We start from the raw sequence: 26,831 nt of genomic DNA, 5'->3' as shown, positions 1-26,831 counted from the left end.
GAGGGCGCCTCGGCCGCGGAGGCGGTGTTCATCTCGGACGAGAGGCGCGAGGGGGCCGTGGCACTGTCCCGCGGCTAAATGCAGAGGGTGAAAAGCCCCGGGGGTAAAAGCTGCTGCTGTGGTCCCCCGACGGGGTACTTGCCCTGGGTTCGGCAGCCTTCCAAGTCACGTTTACTGCCCGGGTGAAAACGCACGTGGGCTTTTTGGGAGGATGAGCTCCGGAGGTATCGGGGCGGGGGTGGTGGTGACTGGGCTCAAGTTGTTGGTATCACTCCCGAGAGGACAGAGGACGACAGGCCATGTGAGCAGAGCCAATTCGGCAGCCCAGTCCCCTGCTGAGGGAGTGGGGCTGGAGGCTAGAAGGCAGGACAGGGTGCATGGGACATCTACAGTTTGCTTTTGAAGGTGAGGTGGAGAGCTGATCCCACACCCTGCTTTGCACCGGGCTTGGTGGAGGACATGAGCTCAACGCAGTCCTAACTGGGGAACAGCATCGTGTCTCCCGCCTCCAACTTACTTCTTTCTGCATTATTATTTTCCCTGCCTTTCTCTTTCCTTCTCTTTATCACTTTTTCCTGCTAGCACCTGCCCATTTCTTTGAGGTACCAACCATCTTTTGTCCCAGCTAAAGTGACAAACACAAAAGCGTCAAAGTGGTTTTCAGCCTGCATTTAGCTTCAAAGATGCTTCCATTTCGAGCCTGAGGAGGGTGTATGTGAATGAAAAACATTGGTACTGCTTCTTCCAGATACACGTGCTACTGAAAGGTATGGCTTCTTCCCTCAGGGTATCTTCACTCCATCTTTGTGTCTTCCTCCCGATTGGCAGCGTTTGCTTCAGCCCTCGCCCACACCTTTTTAAGGTTTATGGTCTGATGTCCCAAAGTTAATTTCTTGTAGCTCAGCAGCTTTTCCTAATCGTTCCAGGTGAGGTCTGCCCTCACTGGCTGCTTCCAGGGAGAGTGAGAGGGGGGGTGGGAGGAAGCTCAGCCATCCATTGGCAAAGAGGGAAGAGGCCAACAGAAGAGACAAAAAAAGGTTAGTGTGGCTTTTGTGCACGATATAAAAAGCAAGTCAATACCATTGTAGGGGCATTGGAGGGTACTCAAAGCAATCAGCCAGGGGCCATTGTGTTCCTTTAATCTACATGTGTATTTCCCAAGAACTCCATTAGCGAAGATGAATGAACTGTGCAATGTCCCTAATTTCTTCTAATTTGGAGCTGGGTTTTTATGGCACTCACAACCAGCACTAAACATGCCTGTTCCTCCAGAAACCCTGGGCACACTTGGGAATCCTTTTTGCTTGTTGTAGCACACAAACACACACACACACACAAAAAAAAAAAAAAAAAAAAAAAGCAAGGAAAGCAAGGTGAGATGAAGCAGCATAAGCTTTTCAGTCAGACCCTGGCCTGGCAGTTAAGAGCCACTAAGGGTATTGGATCGTGGCACAAATGCAGCTTTTCAGGTTCCTGTCAGAATTGGCAAATACAGGAACAAGACTCAGAATTTTTGCTATTACTTCCAATGTGACATACAGCAGAAGACTTCCACCCCAAAGCAGGGTGCACATTGCACACCGTACATGAGAGACCTTCCTCCCCAGTAGAGCAGTCTCCTCCCTCCTCAGCAGTAGATCATTACAGGCGTACAGAAAGTCTAGAGCCGTTTTTGTCATTGTTTTTGCAGAGGAGTGGAGTTGCTGAAGGAAGCAGCGACTCCCTGGGTCAAAACATGTAAAAATATGGAAAAAACTGTATTAGAGCAGAGACCAGCTCTGTCTCTTCCAGCTCTGGAGCTGCCTTTTCTCTCTTGCCCTGCTTTATACATGCTGACTTCAGTGCCCTGACACACACACACATGAAGCATCAGATGGCACTGAGGAGGGAGGTTCTGACTGCAGCACAGAAACTCTGATGGTTCCTCAGAAACTCTGATGGTTCCTCTAATAGTCAGAGACTAACAGAGAGAGTTTAGGGTGGTGAATGAAAGGGGGGCATCTGAACATTTCCTTTAGGGTCTAATGCACTGGCTGCTAGCTGAATCTCTGTTGTCACAGTCTCCTGGGATATGTCTCATAGGTATGAAGCCTAAAAAAATCGATGGTACGTCACAGCTTCACAAAGACCATTGCTCTTTGGAAATGTACAGGGCAATCAGATCTGAGAATATTCATTAGGTAATCAAGTAGGTGCGATTTATTACTTGTCTATCCAAAGGCGGCCCCTGATCCACCACCTTTTTAATTTATTAATATTAGTTTCAATGCATTATTGCAACAGTTATTGCTGAAATTATGTTTGGAAGCTAACAAGAATTCTTGAGATGGAGAATCTCTAAAGTGCAGCTGTCCCCAATGCCTACTTCTGGTTTATGCATAATGAAGACTAAATGGGAATAGTTTTGAACCTGTTGATGCTGTTAAGAGAAGTGTACTGGATGGGGCTTTGCACAGTGAAATTGGCACCATAAAATGCCCCAGATTCGTGTTTCCTTTTCTCTTGTCTTTATGTCAAGCCGAAATAATTTGCTGCCTTGTAGAGAAGACATCTGAAGCTGAAGTCAGTCTGCAGGTGAGAAATCATTCTCCAGACCAGTGATGTTCAGCAGGGACTGCCACCCTGAGAGTTGAACAGGACTTTCAAGGTCAGACAGCAAATCGACAATGCAGGGGGAATATTCATCCAGCAGGAACCTGTACCCTGCTGCAGTTTGCATGCTCTGAATCACATCACAGATTGTTAAAAGCTATAAAAACTGACTTTGCTTCTCTCTCTGCAGAAGTTTGCAGTTCAAGAATCTCTTTGAAAGCATGATGTATGAGAAAGCTGCTGCCTCCCCATCACTTCAGCACTTGTACCTTGACAGTCACCTCCTGATTCCTTTCTGGTGGGATTTTTCTCCTCCATCTCTAGGAAAGCTTTTTTTTTTTTTTTTTTTTTTTTCCTTTTTTTCTTTTTTTTTTTCCCCACCAGGACAGAAACCCCAGGGAGCACTGGCTGGAGTGAGCTGCTGCCAGTGCTTGCCTCGGTGGTGGGCACAGGAGCAGCCATGGCTGCGGCAGGAGTGGGGGTGGCCACGTCAGGACGGTAAGTGGCACGGGCCTGGTGCAAGGGCTCAGGCTTTGGGTTTGCCATGCTTGAACATCCCTCCAGGGCGGGGGAGTGGAGGTTCATGCTGTAAGGCTATATTAATGAAATCCTTCTTTACTTGTTTTCCAATTAGCCTAATTGAATTCGGATTGCTTAAAAGTGGGCACCAGAGACATTTATCTTGATGGGATGACGGCCTTGAGCTCCAGCGATCCTATTAACTGTAAGAACCCAAATCCCAGGTAGGGCAGGTCCAGCAGTAGCTCCCATGTGACCTAACGCCTTTAATCTGCTCCTCTTCCGTGCAGCTCACACACACACGTGCACATACAGCCATGTACTCATATGCACACATGCGCACAGGTGCATGCACATATATACACGTGGATTTGCACACACATGCACAAAACACACATACACATGCACACACAGACAAGCACGCACATGCAGTATCTAACTCTTTAGGTTCCAGCAGCCTTAGGAGAAAGATTATTTAGTGAAAGACCTTGGAGAAATACCTTACTTTATTGTCCTTACGAGTTCACAGAATCAAAATCCCAGATTCACAGACCGGTTGGGGTGGGCAGGCAGCTCCTGGTCCCCCCAGCCCAGCAGCCCCCCGAGCAGGGTGCCCAGCCTCACGGCCCGGCAGCTGCTGGAGACCTCCCCGAGCAGCCCCCAGCCCCTCTCTGGGCCGCGGCACCGCCCGGCCCAGGAGTGCGGCCTGGCGGGCAGGGGGAGCCGCTGGGGCTCCGCTACAGGGCTGCCGCTGCGCCTGGACATGGGCAGCACTGACAGAAGCCTGCTTTTTCATCGCATCATCTCTTCAGGTATTTATGTAGATAGGTGTGTTTAGACACACTGATGTATTTATATACATCTATTTATATTAATTGAGTCAAATTGGTGTCAGCATGCTGCTTGCCTGCCCTCTGTGCTCCAGGCTCCCCGTGAATCGTCCCCAGGGCTAAGCCTAATGAGCTGTGGGGAGGCCTCAGTGCTGAGGCCCTGCGAATGCTTCACCCCTGAGAAATGCTGCACCCCTGAGGCTGATGGCAGTGCCCAGCTCTGAGGGATCCCTGCACTCCAGAGGCCACACTGGCTGCTTGGGGATGGGGGCAGCTGGGAGTGGTGCAGGCCCTGCCGTCTCTGGGGTCCGCTGGTTTCACCCCAAGCCTGCTGCCCTTGCCCACAGGTCACTGGGAGCTTTCTGTGGTGGAGGTGCCGCCTGGCAGTGGTGGTCCTGGGGTGCTGGCTGTCATGGTTGGGCACTGTCAGCCCCTCCATCCTGCCTGCAGCCCAGCAGGGCCTCAGCACCACTTCTGCTGCCTGCCACCACCACTCCTGCCTTCTAAAATAAGCACATGGCTCCTCCAGACAGCGCCCGGGGCAGCTTCCTGAATCCCCAAACAATTGTGGGAGCCAGGACAGCTTTTACCCCATAGTTCTGCAGCTGCTGTGGGAGGATGGGGACAGCTGGTGCCAGAGGGGTGAGCTGCACCGTGCTGCCCAGGGTCAGCCAGCAGGGCAGATTTGCAGCCAGGCCCTGGCCATCATGCTGACCCACACAGAGCTGCTGGGGCAATTTGGTGCAGTGGCGCTGGCCCCACCAGCCCAAGGCACACCTAGTGCCAGCCCGGGAGCAGGCGCAAGCCCTGGCAGCCCAGGGAGACGCCAGTTGGAGCGGAGGCCATGCCGGACTGAGAGTTTTTACATCTACAACACTAAAAATGGTGCCAATGGCAACCCAGGCTGCTCCAGCAGCAGATCAGATTGGCTGTGGCCAGCACCAGGGCCAGGCAGCGTCCCCTGCCATGGACGGGGTCCCTGATCCATCCCACGCCAGCCCCCAGCTACCTCCCAGCCCCGCTTGCCTCTGCTAACCCTGATTTTTTTTTTTTTTGAATCTCGTTAATCACTTGTTTGGTGATTCTGACTGTACTTTCTTCTCTGACCCTTTAAACCGTGAAAATGCTGATCCTATACGTGCTGACGAACTTAATTAGCTCCTTTAAACCACCAGATGCTTTCAATAAGATTTTCTGGATGTCCCAGGCACATTTTAATTCAAAGGTCAAAAGTCTTAGACTTGTTTACTGTGGTGTTTTAGAGATAAAATAATTCACCCTGTAAAGTAACAGAACAGTGTGGAGACACCTACCAGCTTTATATAAATACAGAGGGAAGAGTGTTTTCTTGGGGACTGCGGTGGGGGAAATGTTTAATAACAGGCTTTAAAACAACTTTGCAACTCAGATTTGAGCAGTCATTGCCAAGCTTTCTCAAGAAGATTGCAAGCAGCCAAGAACCCTCCTGCACAGAGGTGTCCCATGGGCCAGCATCTGCCACCTATGCCCGCCTCTCCACTGGCAGCTCTGGCATCATGGCCATCTCCCAGCTCCACCAGCTCCCAGCAGGATGGGACCAAGCACGGTGCACAGCTGGCAGGGCAGGGACTCTCCAGCCAGGGCTGAGCCCTGCTCTGCCTCGTGGAGGCACAAGGGCAGCCTGCAGGTGCTGCCTGGATTCACCAGAGAATCCAGACGGCCAAGCAGGCAAGGCACGTGGCAGGTTCTGTGTCTGTTTGCCCCTTGGCACTGCCGCCATGCAGCTGTGGGTGACTGTTGTCCCACTCTGCAAGGAGAGGTGCTGTCCAAGTGCGTGTGGCAAGCTGCTCTGGGCTGCCACAATGGGGGGACTTAAGCTGCCAGATAAAGAGGCAGGTGTTCTTCCTGTACTTAAGTCTGAGGAGACCAGCTGTCTTCTGCATCCCTTGGAAGATCCTCCCTGTTGGTGGTGGGGCCTTCTGCAAAGTCAATCCATAGGACCACCCAATTTTTCTCCACAAAACTCTAATTTCCCAGGGCTTGGCAGAGCCACCACAGGTGGTGAAGGACATGACCCAGCACTGGCAAAGGGAATTCAGAACAGGGTGAATTGCACATCTGGAGCACACTCTGTGCTTTGTAGACCAATCTTCTGTGCTTTGGAGAAGAGAAGAGAGAGGGGAGGGGAGAGGAGAGAAGAGGAGAGAGGAAAAAAGGGAAGCAAGGAGGGAAGGAAAGAGAAAGAAAGGAGACAAATCATATTTAGTGCATTTATTCATTTTGAATGAATATTTTTACTTGTTTGGGTGGAGACAGAGAAAGAGAGAGACTTATAAACCTGTAGGAAGTTGCTACACACAATCACCTGCATATTTCATTCACAGACTATCTCTTGTAAAACTTACAAAGTACTTCATTTCACAGAATATTTGGGCTCCTCATGAGCAGCATGGTATGCATCAGCCATGTGTTAGAGCAGTACGGCCCCTGTATGGATTAGCATGCGTGGTAACTCATTGCGGTGCAAGTGCAGAGACAGGTCGATGTTCACATCTGCCTTAAGCACAGGGCTCTGCCCCACAGGGCCAGAGAGGTGTCCTGTGCTGGCCCAGGTTGTTCGGGTCTCCGGGCCAGTGGCACAGGCAGCCAGCTGGGTGCTCATATGGGGCTGGGCTGCTCTAGCTGTTACCCAGCATCAGTCCCCCTTGCTGGGGAGTGGGAGCTGTCGGGTCAGCACCCGCTTAGCTTCTCCACAGGAAAAAAAAATAACAATAAAAAAAAATTTTGCTTGGTCCTGAACCTAAGGCTGTTGAAATGGGTCTGGCTTGTCCTGCGGACTCAGTCATTCAACACCAGTGAAAGACACACTTTTTCTCATGGTTTGGGTGCACTGCCTGGGCATAGTCTGCCAGGGAGGCCAGGTTTATGTTTACCTCTGCCTGGAGTTAACTTCTAGAGTAAATGCAGTGAACTATACAAGTTACATGCTGGTATTCCAAGCCCCAGAATTTGGCTCAGACAGAAGCCAAGCAGAGGGGCAGTGCTGACAGCTTAGATTTGAGCTGCATTTGAAGACCGGCAGGATGCGACACTGGAGCAGCCTGGAAGAGTCTGCATTGCTTGTGGTTCGTGGTTCACTGATAGCTACCAAGCCTTGGTTTCCTGCAAAGCCCCACTCATTCCTATGTACAATGACATTATTGTCCCAAGCTGTAGCATTTTATGCTTTTTTATATGTAGTACAGAGGTGTTCAAAACCTTTTTTTTTTTTAAAAAAAAAGTTTTGCAAAAAACATCAACATTTGAATATTGGTTTTCTTTCAAAATGTTTGAAAAAGACATTTTATTACATATATATATATATTTCCTTCTGAAAGCAGTATTAAATGAGTGATTACCTATATGTTATGCAACAGAAGCACAATTTTAATTACAAAATACACATTTAGTAGCATTTTGATCAGTTTGAAAAAATGGAAAAAGGCACATCTTTCCCCCAATTTTTATTATTATTTTTTTTTTTTAAGCCATCTTTTTCCCATGGAAAAATGTCATGTTAAAAAATTAGGATCATTTCTAACTTTGCACTAAGCGAGTCACAGCACTTAATTTTTTGACCCCCTGGAGGTTTTAAAGTCTCTCTCCCTCTCTTTTATATTTACATTTACTGCTATAGAGCTAAGTGCATTCTTCTGCCTGCCCTCACCCCCCACTCCCATGAGACAAGGTTGAATTCACAGCCCTGGGATAGCAGTGCCTCTTCTACATCACAGAACACTTCTGCTCAGCAGCCTGTTTCATTTCAGTGAAGGTGGCTTGTGCCTTTTCTTTGATCGCATCCATGTCCATATTCTGAATATTCTGCAACTGTCCCAGGATAGAGTCCTTGTCCTCTTCTTCTACCTGATCTTCTGCCACCATCTTCTGAAGGTCTTCTGGCAAACCCACATCATCTCCAGCCATCTGTATTTGATTCTCATCCAATTCACTCTGATACAAAACAAAATAAAAGCAGTACATGAGAGTATTTCTGCTTCCCCAGGACCTAAAGAGCCTCTTTTTTGTTCGTTTGTTTGGTTTGGTTGGTGTGGGTCCTGCCCACAGGGCAGCAGTACCTGGCACACCTTGTTAGGGTGCTCACCACTAGGCTAGTCTTTCCATGAGGCATGCGGCTGTCCCACTGCAGTTACCTCCTTGAGAAGGAAGGTGAACAGCCCAGGCTCTGCTGCCAGCATGCACAAGTTTTGTGCTGCATCTTGATTACCCTTCCCTTCAGGACTGGATGCTTTGGGTTTTGCAATTTTTCTTATATATATGTATGTATGTATGTATACAGGCAAATTAAGATACTACACTTTTAAATAAGAGGCTACTTTGTGCTCCATGTGCATGCCAGGATAGCTGTAGCTGTGAATCTGTAATGCTTTCAGGTAAAAGTAGGCGGTGTGTCAGTTTGTAGAACCCAAGCCAAGATCAGGAAGAAAACCACTGGTATTCCAGTGGCCTGCTGGAAGCTGCCCCGGAGTCAGATATATGCAGGTGCTGAGTGACGGAGGTCAACTTCCTAGAAACTGGCCACTGGAATATCATGGTAGGTGTTAGCTCCTCTGACCTAATATAGAAAGCAAACTCACTTTTTCTGCCATTTCTTTTCAGGCTATTGACAGATTGCTGTTAATCCTCCATCCGTTTCATTATATGAAAATAAGTATGGCATTTGCCTGATAGACTACTTTTTTGTTTTCATTACAGCTGGGAAGGTAAAATAAATGGCAGTTAAAAACAGTGTGAATCTGAGCTGCTAAATGACATATATTTTGCTTAAAGTAAAAATAGGTCCTATTTATAATGCAAGCCTAATAGCCACAGGGCTTTATTTGATCAGCTTTACTGCTTTCTACCTTTTGTATTAGGGAATGGATCAGCAAGTAAATTCACCGTTTAGATATTTGCATTGAAACATGTTGTAGCAACAGGGCTGTCATGAATAGATTCTTCTGCCCCAGCACTGAATTATCGACCACTATCATGCAATGCCTAACTATCGCCTACAGTTACATAACGAACAGCAGCCCCCCTCCCCGCCCCTCCCAAATCAGGTGCTCTATACACATGTATGCAACGAGGTCTGCAAAAAACTCACTCTGCTAAGGTCTACCACAAACCCACAAGTATATCAGCAGCACTTTGTTCAATACTTCAGTTTCACTGAAGTCACACTAGTTGTGAAACTTCTTTTCTACTCCTGTTCTGCAGTTTCAACCTGGAAGGTTGCTATTACTTTTGTGTTCCATATACTTTCTGTTAGGCAGCAATTAAATAACAATAATTAAAAAAAAAAAAAACAAAAAACAAAAAACAAAAAACGATAATGCTCAAACTGTACAAAATTTTATATTAAAACAGAGAGCATTTCATCGGGATACCTGCCATTTTAATACCTAGACATGCTCAGGAGAATAGACTGGAAAATGGCCTGCAGCAGTTGCAATCGAGAGAGAGTAAGGGAGAGATGAGATCTGGTGATTATCAAAAACTGGTTTCAGCAAGGTTTGACACAGGCCCTGCAGTTCCCGTCTTGGCCATGCCAATGCCAAGTCCCTGTAGCAGCTCGCTGTTCTAGCAATGGGAAGGGACAGTAAATGACCTTCCCCTTTTAAGACCCTTTGCATTGGCAGAGGGGCATGAAGAAAGCTGCATTAATGCAAATAGGATTTCTGACACAACTGAGGTCTTTCTGGGTTTTCAGTGAACTGTAGAAGGAGCCTGCCCAGTTTGAGTGTTTAATATGAAGTATCTTCTACTTAGAACTTCACACAATACAAAGGTCACACAGTGTAAGAAAACTTAGAATTACTGGAAAAAAGGTCTCCATCTTCACCAGACCATGTCTAAATCTTATCTAGGCCTTTGGTTGGCACTCCAAGTCATGACGAAGAGCAAGGGATGCCTGGCACATAATCAGAGCAACGCTGTAGTGCTGGTAAGTGGGATAATAGGAGGACTTAACAAAAGCAAGGATGGAGGTTTGGTGCACATCTGAGAAAGCAAAAAGAGACAAGAGAAGGAACTGGTTAAGCAATTAAAAGGGCTGAGATGCAGTAGGCACTAGGCACACTTGCTTCCTGCCCGCCTGTTGAAACACTCTATCAGTGGGGCTATGTCAATTTTTCAAACAATGGCGATTTTGTTCACATTTTGTTGTGGATTCTGATGGATCCTGAGCACAGAAGAACAGGATATTTTGACACAGTTCACACATCAAAGATAAGCATTAATGCTTCATTACATCTCCAAAATGAAGCATGACAGCAGCAAAGGCCTGATATGAATAAGTAGCAATGCTGTCAGCAGGAGGTGTTTTTGAGAGTGAGAGGGGTCTTGGGTTTGCATGAATGAATGAATGCAAGGGTGAATGGAAGGATGTATATGAGCAATGGCTGTGTAGTTTCAGGCTTTTGCAAGAACAAGCAGGCTGGTATGCTTGACTGCATAGCCACTATTTACTGTTACATTTACTTGCACAGCATTATGCTTGTAATAACTATACTTCCCGTTAATCTGATTTCCCCCATTTCTTCTGAAAAATACAGAGAGGTTTATCATGATTGATGCTACTCAATCATGTAGCTAAAATGAGTAAGGAGATCTCTTGACCCTGTTGAATATGGTTTGCTGCCATCAAATCTGTGGGAGCTAGTAACAATATCCCAATCAGCAGAAGTGTTCTTTATTGATTGTGTAGCAGGAGCAACAGTTTAAGCTTTTAATCCACAAGCAATAGCTATCAGAGGAGTTTTCCTTCTGAAATTCTCCCACATCACAGTACAGGATGATAAAAAGATACTGGGCTACTTATTGAAGAAGTCTTCCTAAGCAGCCGATGACACGTTTTCTTTCCTTTAGAACTACTTATAATTTATCATCACTGCATGCTAGCATATATTTTGTGGAGAAATGGCCATATAATGCACATGAAGGCAATGTTGGCAAGTTGAATTACTGTTTGGCATGTTTTTGCAGCAATGTCCCCTGTCCTGCTGAAGTCTGAGATGTGATGCATGGCACAGTTTGGGGTTTCAAAGTGATCTCTGACCAAAGATGAATGTATCCAGATGTGGTTGAAAGCAGCAAAATTCTGTCAAAGTCACTGAAATTCCACCTGCTTTTATCCTCTTGATATATAGCCTGGCCTTGAGTAGAGTCAATACGAGCTCCAACACAGGAGCATTGCTCAACAGCAAGCAAAGAAGCCAGCAAGATACACATTGCCTCTTCTTTTTTCTTCTAAAAGTTGTCAGATCTGGTTCTGTTCCTTTGTTGTTTAAATGGAAATGTTACCTTAAATACCTGATTTTACCCAGTGTTGGGGGGGGGAGGGAGGTTGTTTTGTTGTTGTTGTTTGTTTTTAAGCCTGGTGGAAACAAGCTTTGCTTTCTCACAAGAAGAGATGAGACAGTTTTCCCAAAGAATGTTCTTAAAGTCAGGTAAATGCTGCTGCAAGCATCTGCGTACACAGTGAGCATGCAGCTCCAAGCACACACTTTCAGAAGCCCAGAGCAGGAATGCAGTGCTGGAAATGCACAATTATGTCTGTTAGTTGCAGGCAGCAGCTTGGGATCAGAGTGCAAGCAGGGTCTGCAGCTCCCTGCTGCCCCAACATGCACACAGGTGGGGACTGTACCTTGCTCAAAGCCAGGTACGGCTCCAGTAGTGATGGAGGCACTACCCTGCATCAGAATACACCCATCTTGGACCACAGACAGCATCCAGATAGGCAGTGCTAGTGGATAGGACAGGTTAGGGGGTCTCTGACAAAGCCACACAGAAAGCCCCCCTTCCCTTAGTAAACCTACAGCAGGCTGGATCGTCTGTCTCCTCGTGAATTAGCTCTCCTATCCCCATAGTCTCCATGTCTCTGCAAGTGCTCAGCCACCCTTTTAGGGTCTCTGAGAACACAGAAACAACATCTATTCCTAGCAAATTAAATATACCTCGTGGTGGTCTCTTGCCCCAAGGCCAGCTGGCCTGCAACAACCCACGGCTATGCTATTGAGCTTTTTTGCCCTACAAAACAGGGTGGTCCCATCTAACTCCCTGTTGGGAATGCCTGTCCCAGCTCCCAAACCAGCCCTGGGAACTGCCTGGGAGAGTGCCCAGGCCAAAACTGGGACAGACACTATTCTGACAATTCAGCAGCACAGATGCTGGAGCCTGAGTGCCTGGGAGTGTTCTTTGACCCCGATTATGCACCTGGTGCAGTAATGCAGGTCAATGGATCAGACTCAGCCAGATCCATTTTGTTACAGGAGCAATCCAGCTCTGAGTTCTCTGTACAAATGTGGCAGGCAGCTGTAAGCAGAAAACAGGCTATCTATTTTTACCAAGTCTGTAAGAAAAAGTGATGAAAGCTTACTGACTAATCCCCAGTGGAGCCAAACTGTTTTCCAGCATCACTAAGCGACACGTAATTTTCCTTTTGGTTATCTTCCTGCCATAAAATTTACCTGTGCCTATACACAGAGTCCCGTAGATAGGAGAACCCAGACCTGATCCTGTCTCTTGTCCCCTGCAGTGCACCAGCTGTGTACAGAACCAGAGCTCACCGACAACTTGACCTGCAAGCAAGAGCCGCCACGAGCGATGCAGCATCATGGTGCTGACCTGGCCTCTCCCCGCGAGCCTCTCCTGTGCCATGTCCATGGCCATGCTGGGACCACAGGTAGGGGCACCGGGCAGGATGAAGTAGAAGGCAAGAAGTGAATAAAAGGGTTTTTTGTTGGGTAGTGTTTTTTGGTTGGTTGGTTCGTTGTTTGTTTGTTTTTTGTTTGTTTGTTTGTTTGTTTGTTTGTTTAAACACACATTATTACTTGCATCACTATGCATTAGCGAGGTTTTAGCATATACATTTTTGGATGACACTCCTCTGACCATAAACACAGCTCTTCAGGAAAAACACAGAGGGGATAGTGCGATTTCCAAATTTCAAATACAAGGATGCTGAAAGTAATTTGTGTTCCCACAAACACAAACTCACCAGGACCATCTTCTTTTCTTGCCTGATCTTCTCTATTGCACTTACTTGTAATTACTGAATCTTTCCTGATTCTGGAAATGAAGTTTCTCAAGTTCCATAGTTAGTGGAGTTGCCCAGTCTAGTCCCACACTACTAGTATTTTAGATGAAAGCCTTCCTCTAAACAAAACTAAACTAGATGAGATCAAATCACTAGCTTGCAAAACATAGCATATGGTGGAACATCTCTTTTCACCCTATCTTGGATACCAGATTTATGCTAAGGTGACCCTGCCCTGCTGTGTGTGTAGAAAGCAGTTTACAAGAAAGCAAGTGGAATGAAATCAGCTGGCATGAATGTTCAAAATGGATGTTCAAACAAGTGGTAAAAATGCACTTTGTTTTGTATGGAGGTGATGCACTGAGTACTCTGCAGAGGCAAAAGTTGTCCACAGACTAAATGTCTCACGGCTAAAAACATCTTTCTGATGACAAACCTAAGTTGACAATTCTGTTAATAGGATTAGGTTCATTAAGGGACTGCTTTCTCTTATAAATGTGTCCCAGATAGCATGGAGTTTTAGATTTTGAACTGAAAAGGGGGCCCTGCTTAGTTCTGAGTTTCATGCTTTCATTTGCAATGTGTGCTAGTGAATGATACTGGCAATATTCAGAGTTTCTATCCCTTAATGCGCTACCTGATGTGACTTGCAATTTTCAGAATAACTAATGTAGCTGGTCTACGTTATCACAAGTCTGAGAGCATTTTGCTGGCATAATTTTGTGTCATAGAATTGATTTATTATTTTTTTTTCAGGGACATACGCTATGTATGTAATAATATCTTTCTTTTTTTTTCCTGTTTTCATAAATGGTGGTGAAAAGAAAGGAGACCTTCATGCAATAAATGTAGAAGTATTTTCTATAAGTAGAAAAAAAAAATTGAAAAGAAAAGCATGTCCTGCTAAATTACTTGAAACCACTGAAAATCAGAGAAGCAAAGTATATGCTTAATAAATTCTTTGCTGGCTTAGAGCTCCTGTCCTACCTGAGAGGCAGGTCCTCTTGTTACTGAAGCTATGCTTAGTGTGTACCACAGACAAATCCTGCTGGAGACGGGGCAGGCCACTGCTGCATGCCCTGGGCATGATGAGGCAGCAGCGCACTGGTAGGAGGTCAGCCAGGGGCAGCTGCAGAGACCTTATCACCCTCCCAGAACTGGAGAGAGCACTGCAGATGGGAGACTTCCAAAACCACAGACACCTTGCTCCGCTGGCTTTTATGCGAGAGCTGGGTATGTGGTTATGCTTAAGCCTTTGAAAGAAGCATTTTTTAGGGCCTTACGGAGTGTGAAGAGGATGTGGGGAAAAGCTGTTCAGTAGCTGTCTCAGCACATGCTTCCAAAAAGGAAAACAAAGCATAACAAATGATCTAGTGTGATTTTACTACATGTCCACTATCTAGACTAATGTCTAGAGATTTAGGCCAACAATCCAATCAACCACTTAAAATCTTGTACTTCCCTGTTTTGCATAATTAATCTTTCAGTAATTAAACTCACCCCCAGGATATTTTTTTCCTCTTTCTGTTCTTGTCATTCTGCTGAGTACCTGCAGCCCAGAACAAATGGTATATTGCAGCTGATTAATACAGAATAGCATGGAGGATGCTCCTTATATCCCATGTATGACACTGGTCATGCACAGAGCTAACATATATGCACATTTCTCCAGGCATATCTCTTTCTCTTCTGGCTGGACATTCTGTTCAGAGGGACTCTGAAGATGAGTTATGTTTGGCTAGACTTTCCGACGCCAGGCTATAGCTGTGAGCAGCTGCCTACTGCTCCCTAGCACATTCCCTGCAGAAACAAAAAATCAGCTTTATTCACACAGCATGTATCCTGCACGTTCCTCGGGCCCTGTGCTGTGTGCAGGCAGCATGCACAGTCTGTCTGTCTGTCTGACTGCCTCATCAGGACTGCACGACTGAGCTGAGGCGCTCAGTGGCTTTGGCTCAGCCCAGGCTGGTCCGATGGCCTGCAGACGGTCTGTGCAGTCTGTAGGAGGTACGCAGGTCTGGTACCTGCTGGAAACATCAGACTACACAGTGCAGACATGTATGTCTATTTAAAGGGACACTCAGCCATAATACCAAGACCTCTGGGCAGTGAAAAAGAGTAAAGTGTAAGTACAAGTACAAGTACAAGTAAGCGTGTGGCCTTGGGAGCAACCTGCAGAAGGCCAATCATACTTTGATTTAAAGGGGTCACTTATATGAGAAGCAATAGGCGTGGCAGAAGTCCTCCATTTTTGAAAATGACAAAATGTCTTCAGGTAATTTTAAAAGCCCAATGCCCTTACAGAGAGTTTGTTGATCTGAAATGAGTTTTTATGTAATACTGTATTCATTGTAAATTTACGTATGAAAGCTTTGTTCAACATTTATACATTTGGAGGGAAGGGTGAGTGGAAGTAGCTTAGGCGAGGCTTTCTCCACAGAATATTTTCCCCTGATTTTTTTTTTTAATCGTTTGTTTGTTTTTTGTTTGTTTGGTTGGTTGGTTGGTTGGTTTTGGTTGCAAAAAGACAAGTTTTTAAAAGCTAGAGAAAAAAAAATATTTTTCACCTCAGATTATGAATGAGGCCTGCCAGACTGGTTAAATACAAATGGTGTGATTTTATCTAAGTCACAAGATTCATTCATTTTTCAACCAAATTGCAAAGTTTGCCTTTAGGTTCAAGCAAATAATTGTGATTTCACATAAGAGTGATGTAGTTTTATGAAAATGGCACTAGAGGGCCTTCGACAGCTCAGGGTTAGACACAGCATCTACCACCTCATAGAAGAAATACATTATTTATAACTGGTGTTTACATTATATAATCACTTTCTGAGCCTAGGTTTCCTGATTTGTTTCCTAATTTGTAATTGTTTCACTGCTAAATCCTTTAGTTCTGGCATTTCTGATGTTTTAGTAGGTAATTCTTTAAACAGTACATCAGAGATGGTTGCAAACGTTTTAGTATTTAGTTGTGCTTTCCACAGAAAACACATACCTATTTAATTTTATTCCTTACACACTCTAGGATAGTTTTTAAAATTACTCAGTTACATTTGACTTTGATCCCAGTACAGGGATCAGGCCAGGTAATGTGTCTGAGGGGCTAGCAAGCTGAGGCCAAAACTGCAGTAAGGACTGCTTATATCTAATCTAAATCTCCCCTCTTTCAGTTTAAAGCCATTCCCCCTTGTCCTATCCCTACACCCCTGACAAGGAGTCCCTCCCCAACTTCCCTGTGGCCCCCTTTAAGTACTGGAAGGCCACTGTAAGGTCTCCCCGGAGGCTTCTCTTCTCCAGGCTGAACGACCCCAACTCTCTTGGCCTGTCTGCATAGGAGAGGGGCTCCAGTCCTTGATCATCTTTGTGGCCTCCTCTGACTCACTCGAATACATCCATGTGCTGGGGACCCCAGTGCTGAACACAGTGCTCTAGGTCTGTAGCCATGCAACCTTGCATTTTTCTTCCTCACTTCAGTAAAACACTTTCCTCTGGTAGACATCAGAAGACATTATTGAAGCTTCAGCCTTGCACAAGCACTTTGCAATGCTTCTGCTTTGACAAAGTTAAAATTGCAGGACTCGGCAGCTCCTGGGAAGGTTTTTCTTTCAGCTTTTCTTTAAGTTGGGTCACCACTAGCCTTGGGGTGACTCAGTGTTCCCTGCTGTTACGTGACCTCTGTGATGGCAACCCTGAGCAATCACAAATGAAATACCCTGGGGTATTAATAGTTTATTAGTGGAGAATATTTTGAGTGTGTTGGACTTCCTGTTCATAATTAATCCCATTGCTACTGCTTAATTAATATAGAAACGGAGAATTTTCATGGGTAGTTCTCAACCTTGACCAGGGCCATCATCCCAATTAAATATCTCATCCCAGAACAGAAAGGGCTGGAAAATGTGGGCTACTTACTGCTAGAATATTGTAATTACACTGGTATAATAAGAAAAATTCTATCTACCTGGGCTCAAAATCAATGAAGAATATGGGTTCTTAATTTTCTTGAAATTCCTTGGAGTTTATCACCTGAATACCTTTGCAGTTATGCATCACAGAGCAAGAACATAGGACTTTAGTTAAACACAACTGAGTTCATCCCATTTGGAAGCTGAGTGACATGACAAGGGCCACCAAAACACAGAGAAATCCATATCTTCATGTGACTGATGGACCAGCAAGCTCCAAAATCTGCTGACTGCAGGAGAGGCAAAAAACAAAAAAACAAAAACAAAACAAACAAACAAACAAAAAAAAAAAAAAAAAAAAAAAAAAAAAAAAAAAAAACAACACAGAGACCACACAGATCACAAGGTCGTAACAATATTTGTGAAGGTAAAAGCAAAAAAGGAAATCCAGGCAACAGCCAGGAGGCATTTTCAGGAAGCGTTTGCTCAAATGACAAAATTTCAGTAAGTCACTGAAGTTGTATTTCACATAACTGTACCTGAAGCACATCTTAAGGAAGCTGGAAGAATAAATCTCTTAAGAAATCCTTTGCAAGCATTGAAAGAGTAACCAGGCTAAGAGCAGTTTAATAGCATATAAACCACTAGAGCTCAGGCTCAGTAATTCCTGGGACAACTCACATGACTTTTTAACAATAGGGGAATAAGGAGGCTACACAAACTTGAGTCTGCAAAGCCCTTCCAGAAGTGACCTTTACTCAGTGCCACTGCACAGGCCCGAGCCCAGGGAGAGGCGCAGCCTGGGGTCAGCAGAGGGAAGGCTGCCTGCAGGGCAGCAGGCTGCAGGAGTGCAGCCGCTGCTGTTTGTGTCAGGACGAACCCAGGGAAGGGAGTGCTTCCTGAGCTTCCCCCCTTCACCCAGTAAATCTGCCAGGCCAACAACAGCAGCTGGAGAAGCTGTGTCATGGGCACCTCATGCAGAGCCGCAGTGCTTGCTAGGCTGAACCATAGATGAGAAACCAGAGCATAGAATGAATACATGTTATGCATGTGCATAGTAGAGAAATTCAGTAAGCTCAAGACACAAATATTCTTCTCCCTCCTTGTAAGAGTCCAAACTACACAGTCTCTGGGAACTATTTATAACACTGCTTAAGACAGCATTGATTCAAGCAAAGACAAACTTCCTTGTTCTCCAGGAGACATCGATGCCTTTTGGTGCATTTATTTCCTCACTGCAGTGCTCGACAGTGCCTGATAAACAAGGCAAAAAGTTGCAAAGCCATTCAAATCTTCTGCTCTTCACTGTCCTGTCAGTAAGACTTGAGATCACAACCTGATCTCTCCTCTTAAAACCAAGCTGGCAATGAACCCAGAAATTTGGGACACCCCAGCGTCTCACAAAATTCAGATTCAAGCTCAAGTTTGTGAGCATAGAGTGAAAGATGGGATTGTTCTGCTAATTCCAGCTAAAGCAGAGTATAAGAACCAGTGTTTTATGGATTAGGGGTGGAATGCTTCTCGCCTAACTTCAGCTAGTCTAACGTAGCAATGTGACCCCTTCTGTGGGAGGCATGCATCACTGGGAGGTGAGCCAACTCCACCTTAAACACCTATCTGGAGGTTTGGCTAGATGAGGTTTCGTGCTCATTTCTTTCCATTGATGACAGAGTCCCTGAGTGGCTGTATTGCATCAAGTGCTAATTTTTTTAGCAGCTAAGTGTACATATGATGGATTCTTCACCTTCCTCCATTTTAATTAACCAGAAAAACAATGAGAAATACTGACCAGAAAATAAACAGTAACGACTCGGAGCTGGCAGGCAAGTAGCAGTAATATAAGCAAGCTCCAAAACTGCTAAGAAGAAAATGCTTCCTTGGGGGATATAAATTAAATTTTCAAAAACACTAACATTTCTTGGCAGTAGCAGTTCTGAGCAAACACTGTTCCATACTACTGCTTTCCTGCCTGTTGAAGAAGCCTATGAAATAAACATAAAAACAATCTTTCAAAGCACAGAATCCCGAGTTATTTTCTCTGTGTTGGAGCAAACAGTGCAGCGTACTCTGGATAAAATGGAAAAGCATAACTAATGGACAACACCCACATGCCAAAAAACACTTGGTTGAACTAACTCATAGGCTTTCAATTCTGTGGCCCAGAGAACAGTCTCAAATTTTAGGGAGTCCCTAAGTGCATGGTAGTAATTTGCACACATGAGTCTTCAGTTACATCTTCAAAATGAATGGGAACTAAATGTAACTTCAACTTTACAGATGTTTGAGTAGAGCACCATTAAATGCTTCAGGATGACAGGGAGATATTGCATGAATTGGAAAACTATGTTCCTTGTCCTTTGGGGAAAAAAAAAAAAAAAAAAAAAAAAAAAACAACGGGGGGGGGGTATTTCATATTTTCACTGTATATTCAAAGGAATTTAGACAACAAAAGTCAGAGCTTAGGGCACAGGGATGGGATTCATCTAATCTAACAACTATGAACAACTGTAAGAATACAGGTATCTAACCTAACATCAGCACTCAGGCTTCCACTAGTGATTGAAACTTTCTGTGGAATACTTTTGATTTCATCTGCTGTTTAGAAATAGTGTATTATTGTTCTCTATTTACTTCCTTTACAGTGGTCACGAATTGACACATCTCCATTGCATCCCCTCACAGGCACGTTTAACCGATGCTTGTGCCAAGGCCATTCGAAACTGCAGATTGCTTTTGTTGTTCTCCTATCATTTTGAGACAGAGTGATTAAAACTGCATTCCAGTTTCAAATTGTTAAAGACTGCTAATGTAACCTAATAATGTTTTCTGATTTTGGTGTCTATCCCTTTCCTAATGATTCTTGAAATTTCTATTTTCCCTTGGACACCAGTGAGGACTCCTCTGATGTTTTCTGTGACTCATTTGCAATGACTTTGAGATCTCTTTCTTGACTGGTAGCAGTTCATTTGAAACCACCCATCCATAACACACAGAGATAGGGCGGGTTTTTCTTCTTCTTTCACTACTCTTGCAGTGCACCTCATGCAGCGTTTCACTGCCCATTCACTCACTATCATTATCGTTTCCTGTAACTGCTTAAGCAAGTTTTAATTTCAACACCCTTAACGCTTCTGTACATTGAACTCCCCCAGCTAATTACTGAATATGTTAAACAGCTCAGATTTTTCGCAAAATCTTATTGCTTACCCTCTCCATTGTGAGGACTCATCATTACTGTCCTTTTTCTCCTAGCTTTTGAATATTTAGTACTTCATGGACCTTCCTTCCTGTTCCACCACAGTTTGTTTTTTTCAAAGAGCCTCTGGGGAAGGAATTTGACCAAAGGTGTATATATATATTTTTTTTAATCTAAAACTAATCATTTTCACCTTTATAATTAGTCATCTCATCAGAGCATGGTGATCAATTTGAAAGGTTGGGCTGTCTGATACAAAGGTCTTTTTACTCTTCTTCCCATCACATGATTTTTGTCCATATATCTGTTAGCTATCTTTGGTAGTTTTCCCCGTTTTCCCCACATTTCCTTTAAATAACTCAGTTACTGATTTATTTTCCCATCTATATCTTATGGAGCCTTTTTTTTTTTTTTTTTGAAAACATGTTCACATTTGCCACCTTCTGAGATTCAATGGCAGACAGAGTACCTCGGTAAGTGTGGCCATTCATAATCTGAAAGTCCTTTACAACTCTTGGGTAAATACCCCGTGGCCCTGGAGTACTGTGCATGGTGTAACAACCTCCTCTGACAACCCTGAGTGGAGAAAATTCCTCTGATTCACTCCCACAGAAGAGACTGACTGACTGTTCGCAACCTAAATTGCCACCTGGGCTTTCTGCCACGACCCAGAAGTTATCACGGCTGCTTCCTGCTTTTAACAAACCTCCAGATTTCAGTTGTTTGCAGCTTCTGATATCTATCTCTATATATTTGTTTTGTTTTGTTTTGTTTTCTGGGAATACTTTGCAAAATAAGGCAGCAATAAGGAAAAGCAGCACTAAAGAAAAAAAGAATGGACTGTTTGCCCTACTTGAAAGACGATAATACAAATGAGCACTCAGAAGTTTGGAGAGTTCGAGTGTACAGCTTGTAGAAGAGTTTTCAGTAGTTTTGCTTATTTACTTTCTGGTTTATTATTATATATTTTTTTTATTTAACTGGTGTATGTTGCTGATTTAAGAACATATGTACTAGCTGCAAGGCTCAGTCAGACCAGATGTCCAGCTTGCCCGGTCTCCTATTTCAGATCTGACATTACAGAGATTACTACAAGAATCTTTCCATTTAATTCATCTACTGAGCAGGAAAAAAGGGGTCTAAAACCAGCAGCCACTAGGAAAATCCATAGCTGTGGCCACCTTGGCTTCTGTACTGAGCTGCAGCAAGGATCTTGCTAACGAAGGCAGTTGGCTGCTTTCGGAGTTCTGCACGGGCGCTGTCTGCTCTAAAAACAGCCACTGAGGTAGGTGAAGTCACAAACTACAGGCTTACCTTAGGGAGTCTGTACTTTTCTCTCAGATGAACCCTCAGACAGGCTCTCTCTGCCTTTTTCTGTGCAAAGGCTGCATCTCTTTCCATCCTGGAAATCAGAAAGGATAATAAAAAAAAATAAAAAAGGAAAAAAAAAAAGTTTCTTCAAGATACTGATGAAATACTGTCTGTTACAATGGCAGAAGTTATTCCTGAAGTCATGTAACTTGCTCACAGGCACAAAAAGAGTGATAACAACAAAGTGATGCTCAGGGGCTCAAATTCCTGAATCCCAAGCTTGCTCTCAGTGCACCTCTCTTAAGTACTATGAAGAATGAAATACTGCTTGTCTGGAGTTTGTGTCAGTACAGGCTGTTATTGCTCACTGTAGCAATTCTAATACACAAAGCAGAAAATTTATGCTTGTTCCTTGTTTATCCGACCAGGTGCACTTACAGTGATGGCAATGTTCCTGTTCTGCAAGCAGGACATTCTTCTAGCTTGGAAACCCATGGTAGAGTGTTTTTTCTAGGTCAGACCAAAAAGTTCACCTATCCTAGAGTCCTGTCTACAACAGTGGACAGTGGCAGACAAAGACAGAATTTAAGAGCAGGATAGGCATCCTGTATCATAACCGTCCAGCTTCCTAAATTCATTAGTTTAGGGACTGCTGGAGCTGGAAATTGGCCCTACATCATCTTCAATAGCTTTGGATGGCTTTTGTCATCTGTAAATTTTCCCAGTCTTTTCTTAATCATTTATTGCTCCAGAGCATCCTATAACAACTAATTCCACAGCTTCTCTCTGTGGAAAAGTGCTTCTTTTGCCTGTGATTTTATAAAATGCTTTAATTCAATTCAAAGATTCTTCATAAAAATTCTTTGTTAGATTACTTAGATATTTATTTCAAAATGTGTGTTGTCAAAGATGATTTCTGGTAATATTTGATATCATTCACCTTCCCAGTTTTTTTTTTCTTTTTTTTTCTTTTTCTTTTTTTTTTTTTTTTGTTTTTTGTTTTTTGTTTTTTTTTTTTTTTTTGTTTTTTGTTTTTTTCAGAAGAAGCTTCATAGAAATTCTCAGGCAAAATTGTTTTGTTCCAGTATAGATATTTTATCATGTTGAAAATTTGTCACGTTGGAATGAAATATTACCTTTCCTCTGCTTCCACAAAAGAGTTTTTGCATCACTCTTCCTCTCTCTCATTTTTTAAAAGAACTAGTTCACATCAACTGCAAGCCATCTTAAACTTCTTTCATCCAGTAATAGATGGGATGATTGGGAAAAGGTTTTTTTTTTTTGCACTTCCTGCACATTTTTGCCTTCTTTCTCAACCTTCCTCTTCTCCTGCCCATTCCTTCTCCACAGGAGCCCTTACTGGCCCAGGCTGGTGTTGGGATATGTTCCCACAGGGTAGTGCTCCCTGCGATGTTACAGATCCCTTTGGGTGCTCTGTGAGGCTCGGGGGAAGGAGGGGATTTTCTATTTAGGTAGATCTGAGCTTTTCACTTGTCCTGGCATCACAGGAAGACTTGGCAATCTTCCACCGTTGCCTGGGCCCTGATCTTACACCCTGTTGTTCTGGAGGATTTAGTTATTCCCAGGAATGTGAAGATTTGTGGCTACAGGAAACAGATATAGGGGTTGTTGCATGACAGCCAGGAGCTGATGTACAGCACAAACTGGTGCCCCCCCCCCCCTCTTGCTTTTAAACTCTTGTGGTGCTGGAGACAAACTCTAGAACCATGCTGGAAACTGCTGGCACAAGCCAGCTGTTTGTCTCTGCATATCACACACTTTGCTGAGAAACAGCAGTCCTTGAATTTTTGTGGGTTAGTCACAAAACAAAACAAAACAAAACAAAACAACAACAACAACAACAACAACAAAACAAACAACAACAAAAAAAGACAGGACAGTCATGTATCAAGGTGCCTGAGTATGACTCCAGCAAGGCACTTTACATCCCTGACCTCCACTCTGTACAGCTGAAAGCTGGGTAAAATCCAGACAGCCCTTGAGCAGATGTTCTGCCTGTGCCGAACATTTCTGACACACATTTACATAACCACACAGCATGTGCTATCCTCAGCCACATCTTCTCTCTGAAAGTACTGCAGATGTTCCTACTGTAGTTCCAAATTGTACTTTCAGAAGTGCTCCTGCAGTGACTCCTCAATACATTTCTGTATGTAACAGACATGCCACACTTGAAAACTTCATACAAATAATAGTTTTTCCTGCATTCTTCCCATTCCAGGAATCCTGGTTTGACTCTGTCTCTTTCAAATATCCTGTGACAAAAAGACATAGCAAAACATTCTGCATTTTATTCAAAAGTGAGTATTACCCACTCAAGGTTTTATGATAGAAACAGCTGCTGCTAAATACAGACCAGGATACCTCAAATTCCGTCAGTCATTAGCCTTTCACCTATAATCATCTTACGTGAAGGATTTACACAACCATTATGTAATTGATCATTAGAAGAACAGATGCACCTGAGATTTAAAAGTCAATTGTTTTCTTATAAAGAAAGCAATTATAAAGTATGCATGATTTGACTTACACTAAAAGTCCTTTATTTTACTTCTGTTTTGATATTGGAACATAACAAGGGGTGAAGATTATAACTACAGGAAAAAAAAATTACATTCATGACATTTAATCATCTGAAAAGTTCTGCTTTATTCAAGTAGATTTTAGGAAAAGTAACTAAAAATGCAACTAGAAGAAATAACCATCTTAAAACTTATGTCTAGATAGATATTAGCTGTTTTACATAGCACTCATTACTTTTTCTGTGTCTGCCATGATAAACATGGACCAAGAAAGAACTATACATGTAAAGTGTACTACACATGGAGTTCTAGGAGAGCAAATCATATGGATTTTAAAATCAACTACTACAATATAACCACCTTTGTACATGTGAAAAAAGTGTTATATATAAGGCAACTCCAATTAATCCAACACATCAAGCTGTGGTGAGAGCAGGAGAGTGTAGGAAAGAGTTGTAGGATGAGGGGGGAGAAGGAGGAATACAATAGTTTATCATTTACAGTTGGTGAAGTTTTTTTTTGGAAAGCTTCTCCAAAAAAGACTTTTCTGCTAAAAATATATATATATATATATGTTTGAAGCCCTAACCCTAGGAATGTCTGTCTTCTTCTTGGGTTATTTTTACCTGCACAAAGTCACAAAGAATCAGCCCCATACTGGTAATAAGGATCAGGTACTCACTTCTCCTCAACCACTTGCTTTTGATATTCCTCATACTCCTCTCTGGTCATTCCTGCAGCGGCTGCTGGGTCGGAAGGAGTGCTTTCTTCCTTGTTTTCTTCCCCTCCACCTCCAAGTCCCAAATTCTTTACCTGGTTGCTCAACATGCTTTTCATTAGGAAGGCCATCCTCTCCTCAAGAAAAAAAAAAAAAAAAAAAAAAAAAAGCTACAAGAAAAAGCCAAGCCAAACAAAAAAATGTTTTCAAAACTGACAGTCATAAGAGAGTTTCTACAGCCACAGCGGCTCTTCAAGGGCACAGCACTAGTGAAACATGAATGCCAACACCAGTTTGTCAGCCATAATCTGGATTAAAGAGTGAACTCCTTAATATCTAGAGGCAGATGGTTCAGATTACTCAAAAAAAAAATCATTAGATGCAGCTACCTACTTTTTATATTAATACCGTAAGCTAATTATATATATATATGTGTGTATATATATATATAAAAATTATTGTGTGCAACATCCCTTTGACATCTTCCATCTCAAAACTCTCACAAAGACCAAAAAATTTTCCAAGGAAACAATCAATGTGAAATAAAAGCCTGGTTGACTAAATGGCTATAATAAAACTGCAAATTCTGGGCTACTGAGCAGAAAATCCTTTGAGGTTTACACAGTGCAATGAGATTTGAAAACTGGAATTCTTCATTAAGAAAAAAAAAAAAAAAAAAACTAATCATTTTTATCCAGTAATATGTTATCACATTGGACAGAAAGTACATGGAATTTTAATTCCCTTTTCATATGATTTGTTTGTCTCACAGATGAATGGGGCATTACTGTCATCATTACTTTTTTTCTTTTGAAGGGAATCACATTGTGTTTTCTTAGTGTTCATTCCTTGTGGTTTATTTCACTCTTCCCTAGGCTCTATCCAATTAGATCACCACCTTGACTGGTGCTGCATACAATAAAGGAGAAATAAATCTTACTGAGCTATTATATGTGGGCTGCTGGTGCTAGGTTTCTAATCTGTCAAACTTTTGTTCACATCGTTAGCTTCATCAGGTTTATTCAGCTGAAGATCTGCAAGATCTGCTACCTAAATCATAGGCTATTTGACTACCTACTAAGCCTCAAATGTTCATGATTTGGAGTTCTGAATATTTATTGTACTTCGACTAGCTGCATGTGGCATAATGAAATATCCTGTCGTCTTGATTATCTAAGTGGTTCTCCTAGCACTCTCATAATTTCACTGAGAGATGGGAGGATTTCTAGTTTGCCTAATGCCTTAATCTGCATTAGAGCCTTTCTAATTAAAGCAGACCTGTTACTATTTTAAAATGGAAAAAGAAAAAAAAATACCAGGACCTTCTGTAATCCTGGATTATTAGTGATTAAACAAGAACCTTTGAATTTATTTTTGAAACAGAGTATCACTCAGCAGCAAGAACTCAAAGTCACAACAAAATTTCTTTGATAGAATAACTATACCTATGAAACAGTTGCTTTTTTTTTTTTTTTTTTTAATCAAAATTGATTTTGATAATCACTCTGCACCTTCAGAGCTATGCATAAATTGCAAGAATTTGTTGGAAGAATCACCTTTTTGCATCTGATCAACTTTGACCTTGATTTCCAAACCTTATTGTACTTGTCCAAGTGCTTAACAGAACTGAGATCATACAGGTCAGATAGTTCATCCCAGTTTAAGTAGAGAATGCTAAACCTGATTATACCTTACTCTGAAGTTGAAAGTGTAAAACTAAACACAATTTATGACCTGTCAAAATTTGAAAACTAAAAATCCAGCATTTAGTTTATACATAAGATGTCATTGCTTCTACTTCACAGAGAGTTACTTCAAAATGGACCTGGCAATAGTCGGTCTGATTTTCTTTAGCACCCAAAGACTTCCCTGGTTCAGCTTGCTGACCCTCTGAGGCATCCAAGGGCAGAGTGGCTGATGGTATCCTGCATTTCCCATCCTTCTGCATTTTAGAGAAGACTGTTCAAGCGAGCTGACAACTAGCCAGCACTGTGGGCCTACTGCTGGTCCCCTGTAGCTGTGCAGGCATGCTAGCTCCACCAGAATGTGACATGTTATTGCCTCATCATTCTGTACCTGTGCTTTAAGTGGTGCTTTTCTACTTTTTTTCTCCATTTACTGGATTTGACATGATGCATACAAGCAGGAATGGCTCTAAC

The 26,831-nt window shown here is 43.2% G+C and overlaps 1 protein-coding gene across 1 annotated transcript; it reads right to left on the bottom strand.

Annotated features, from left to right (window-relative positions):
• Nucleotides 1-7,666: 7,666 nt before the first annotated feature.
• Nucleotides 7,667-24,803, bottom strand: LOC311427195 (complexin-4; the record flags this gene model as incomplete). The annotated part of the gene is made up of 3 exons (XM_084504358.1): nt 7,667-7,910; nt 21,415-21,502; nt 24,637-24,803. The coding sequence occupies 3 exons, from the start codon at nt 24,801-24,803 to the stop codon at nt 7,683-7,685; spliced, it is 483 nt and encodes a 160-aa protein (XP_084360484.1). The 3' UTR covers nt 7,667-7,682.
• Nucleotides 24,804-26,831: the final 2,028 nt, after the last annotated feature.

The sequence above is a fragment of the Aythya ferina genome (genome assembly GCF_964211825.1).
Source record: "Aythya ferina genome assembly, chromosome: Z".
Lineage (NCBI taxonomy): Eukaryota > Metazoa > Chordata > Aves > Anseriformes > Anatidae > Aythya > Aythya ferina.
Note: the sequence above shows the minus strand (reverse complement) of the source record. Positions and strands in the feature narration are given on the sequence as shown.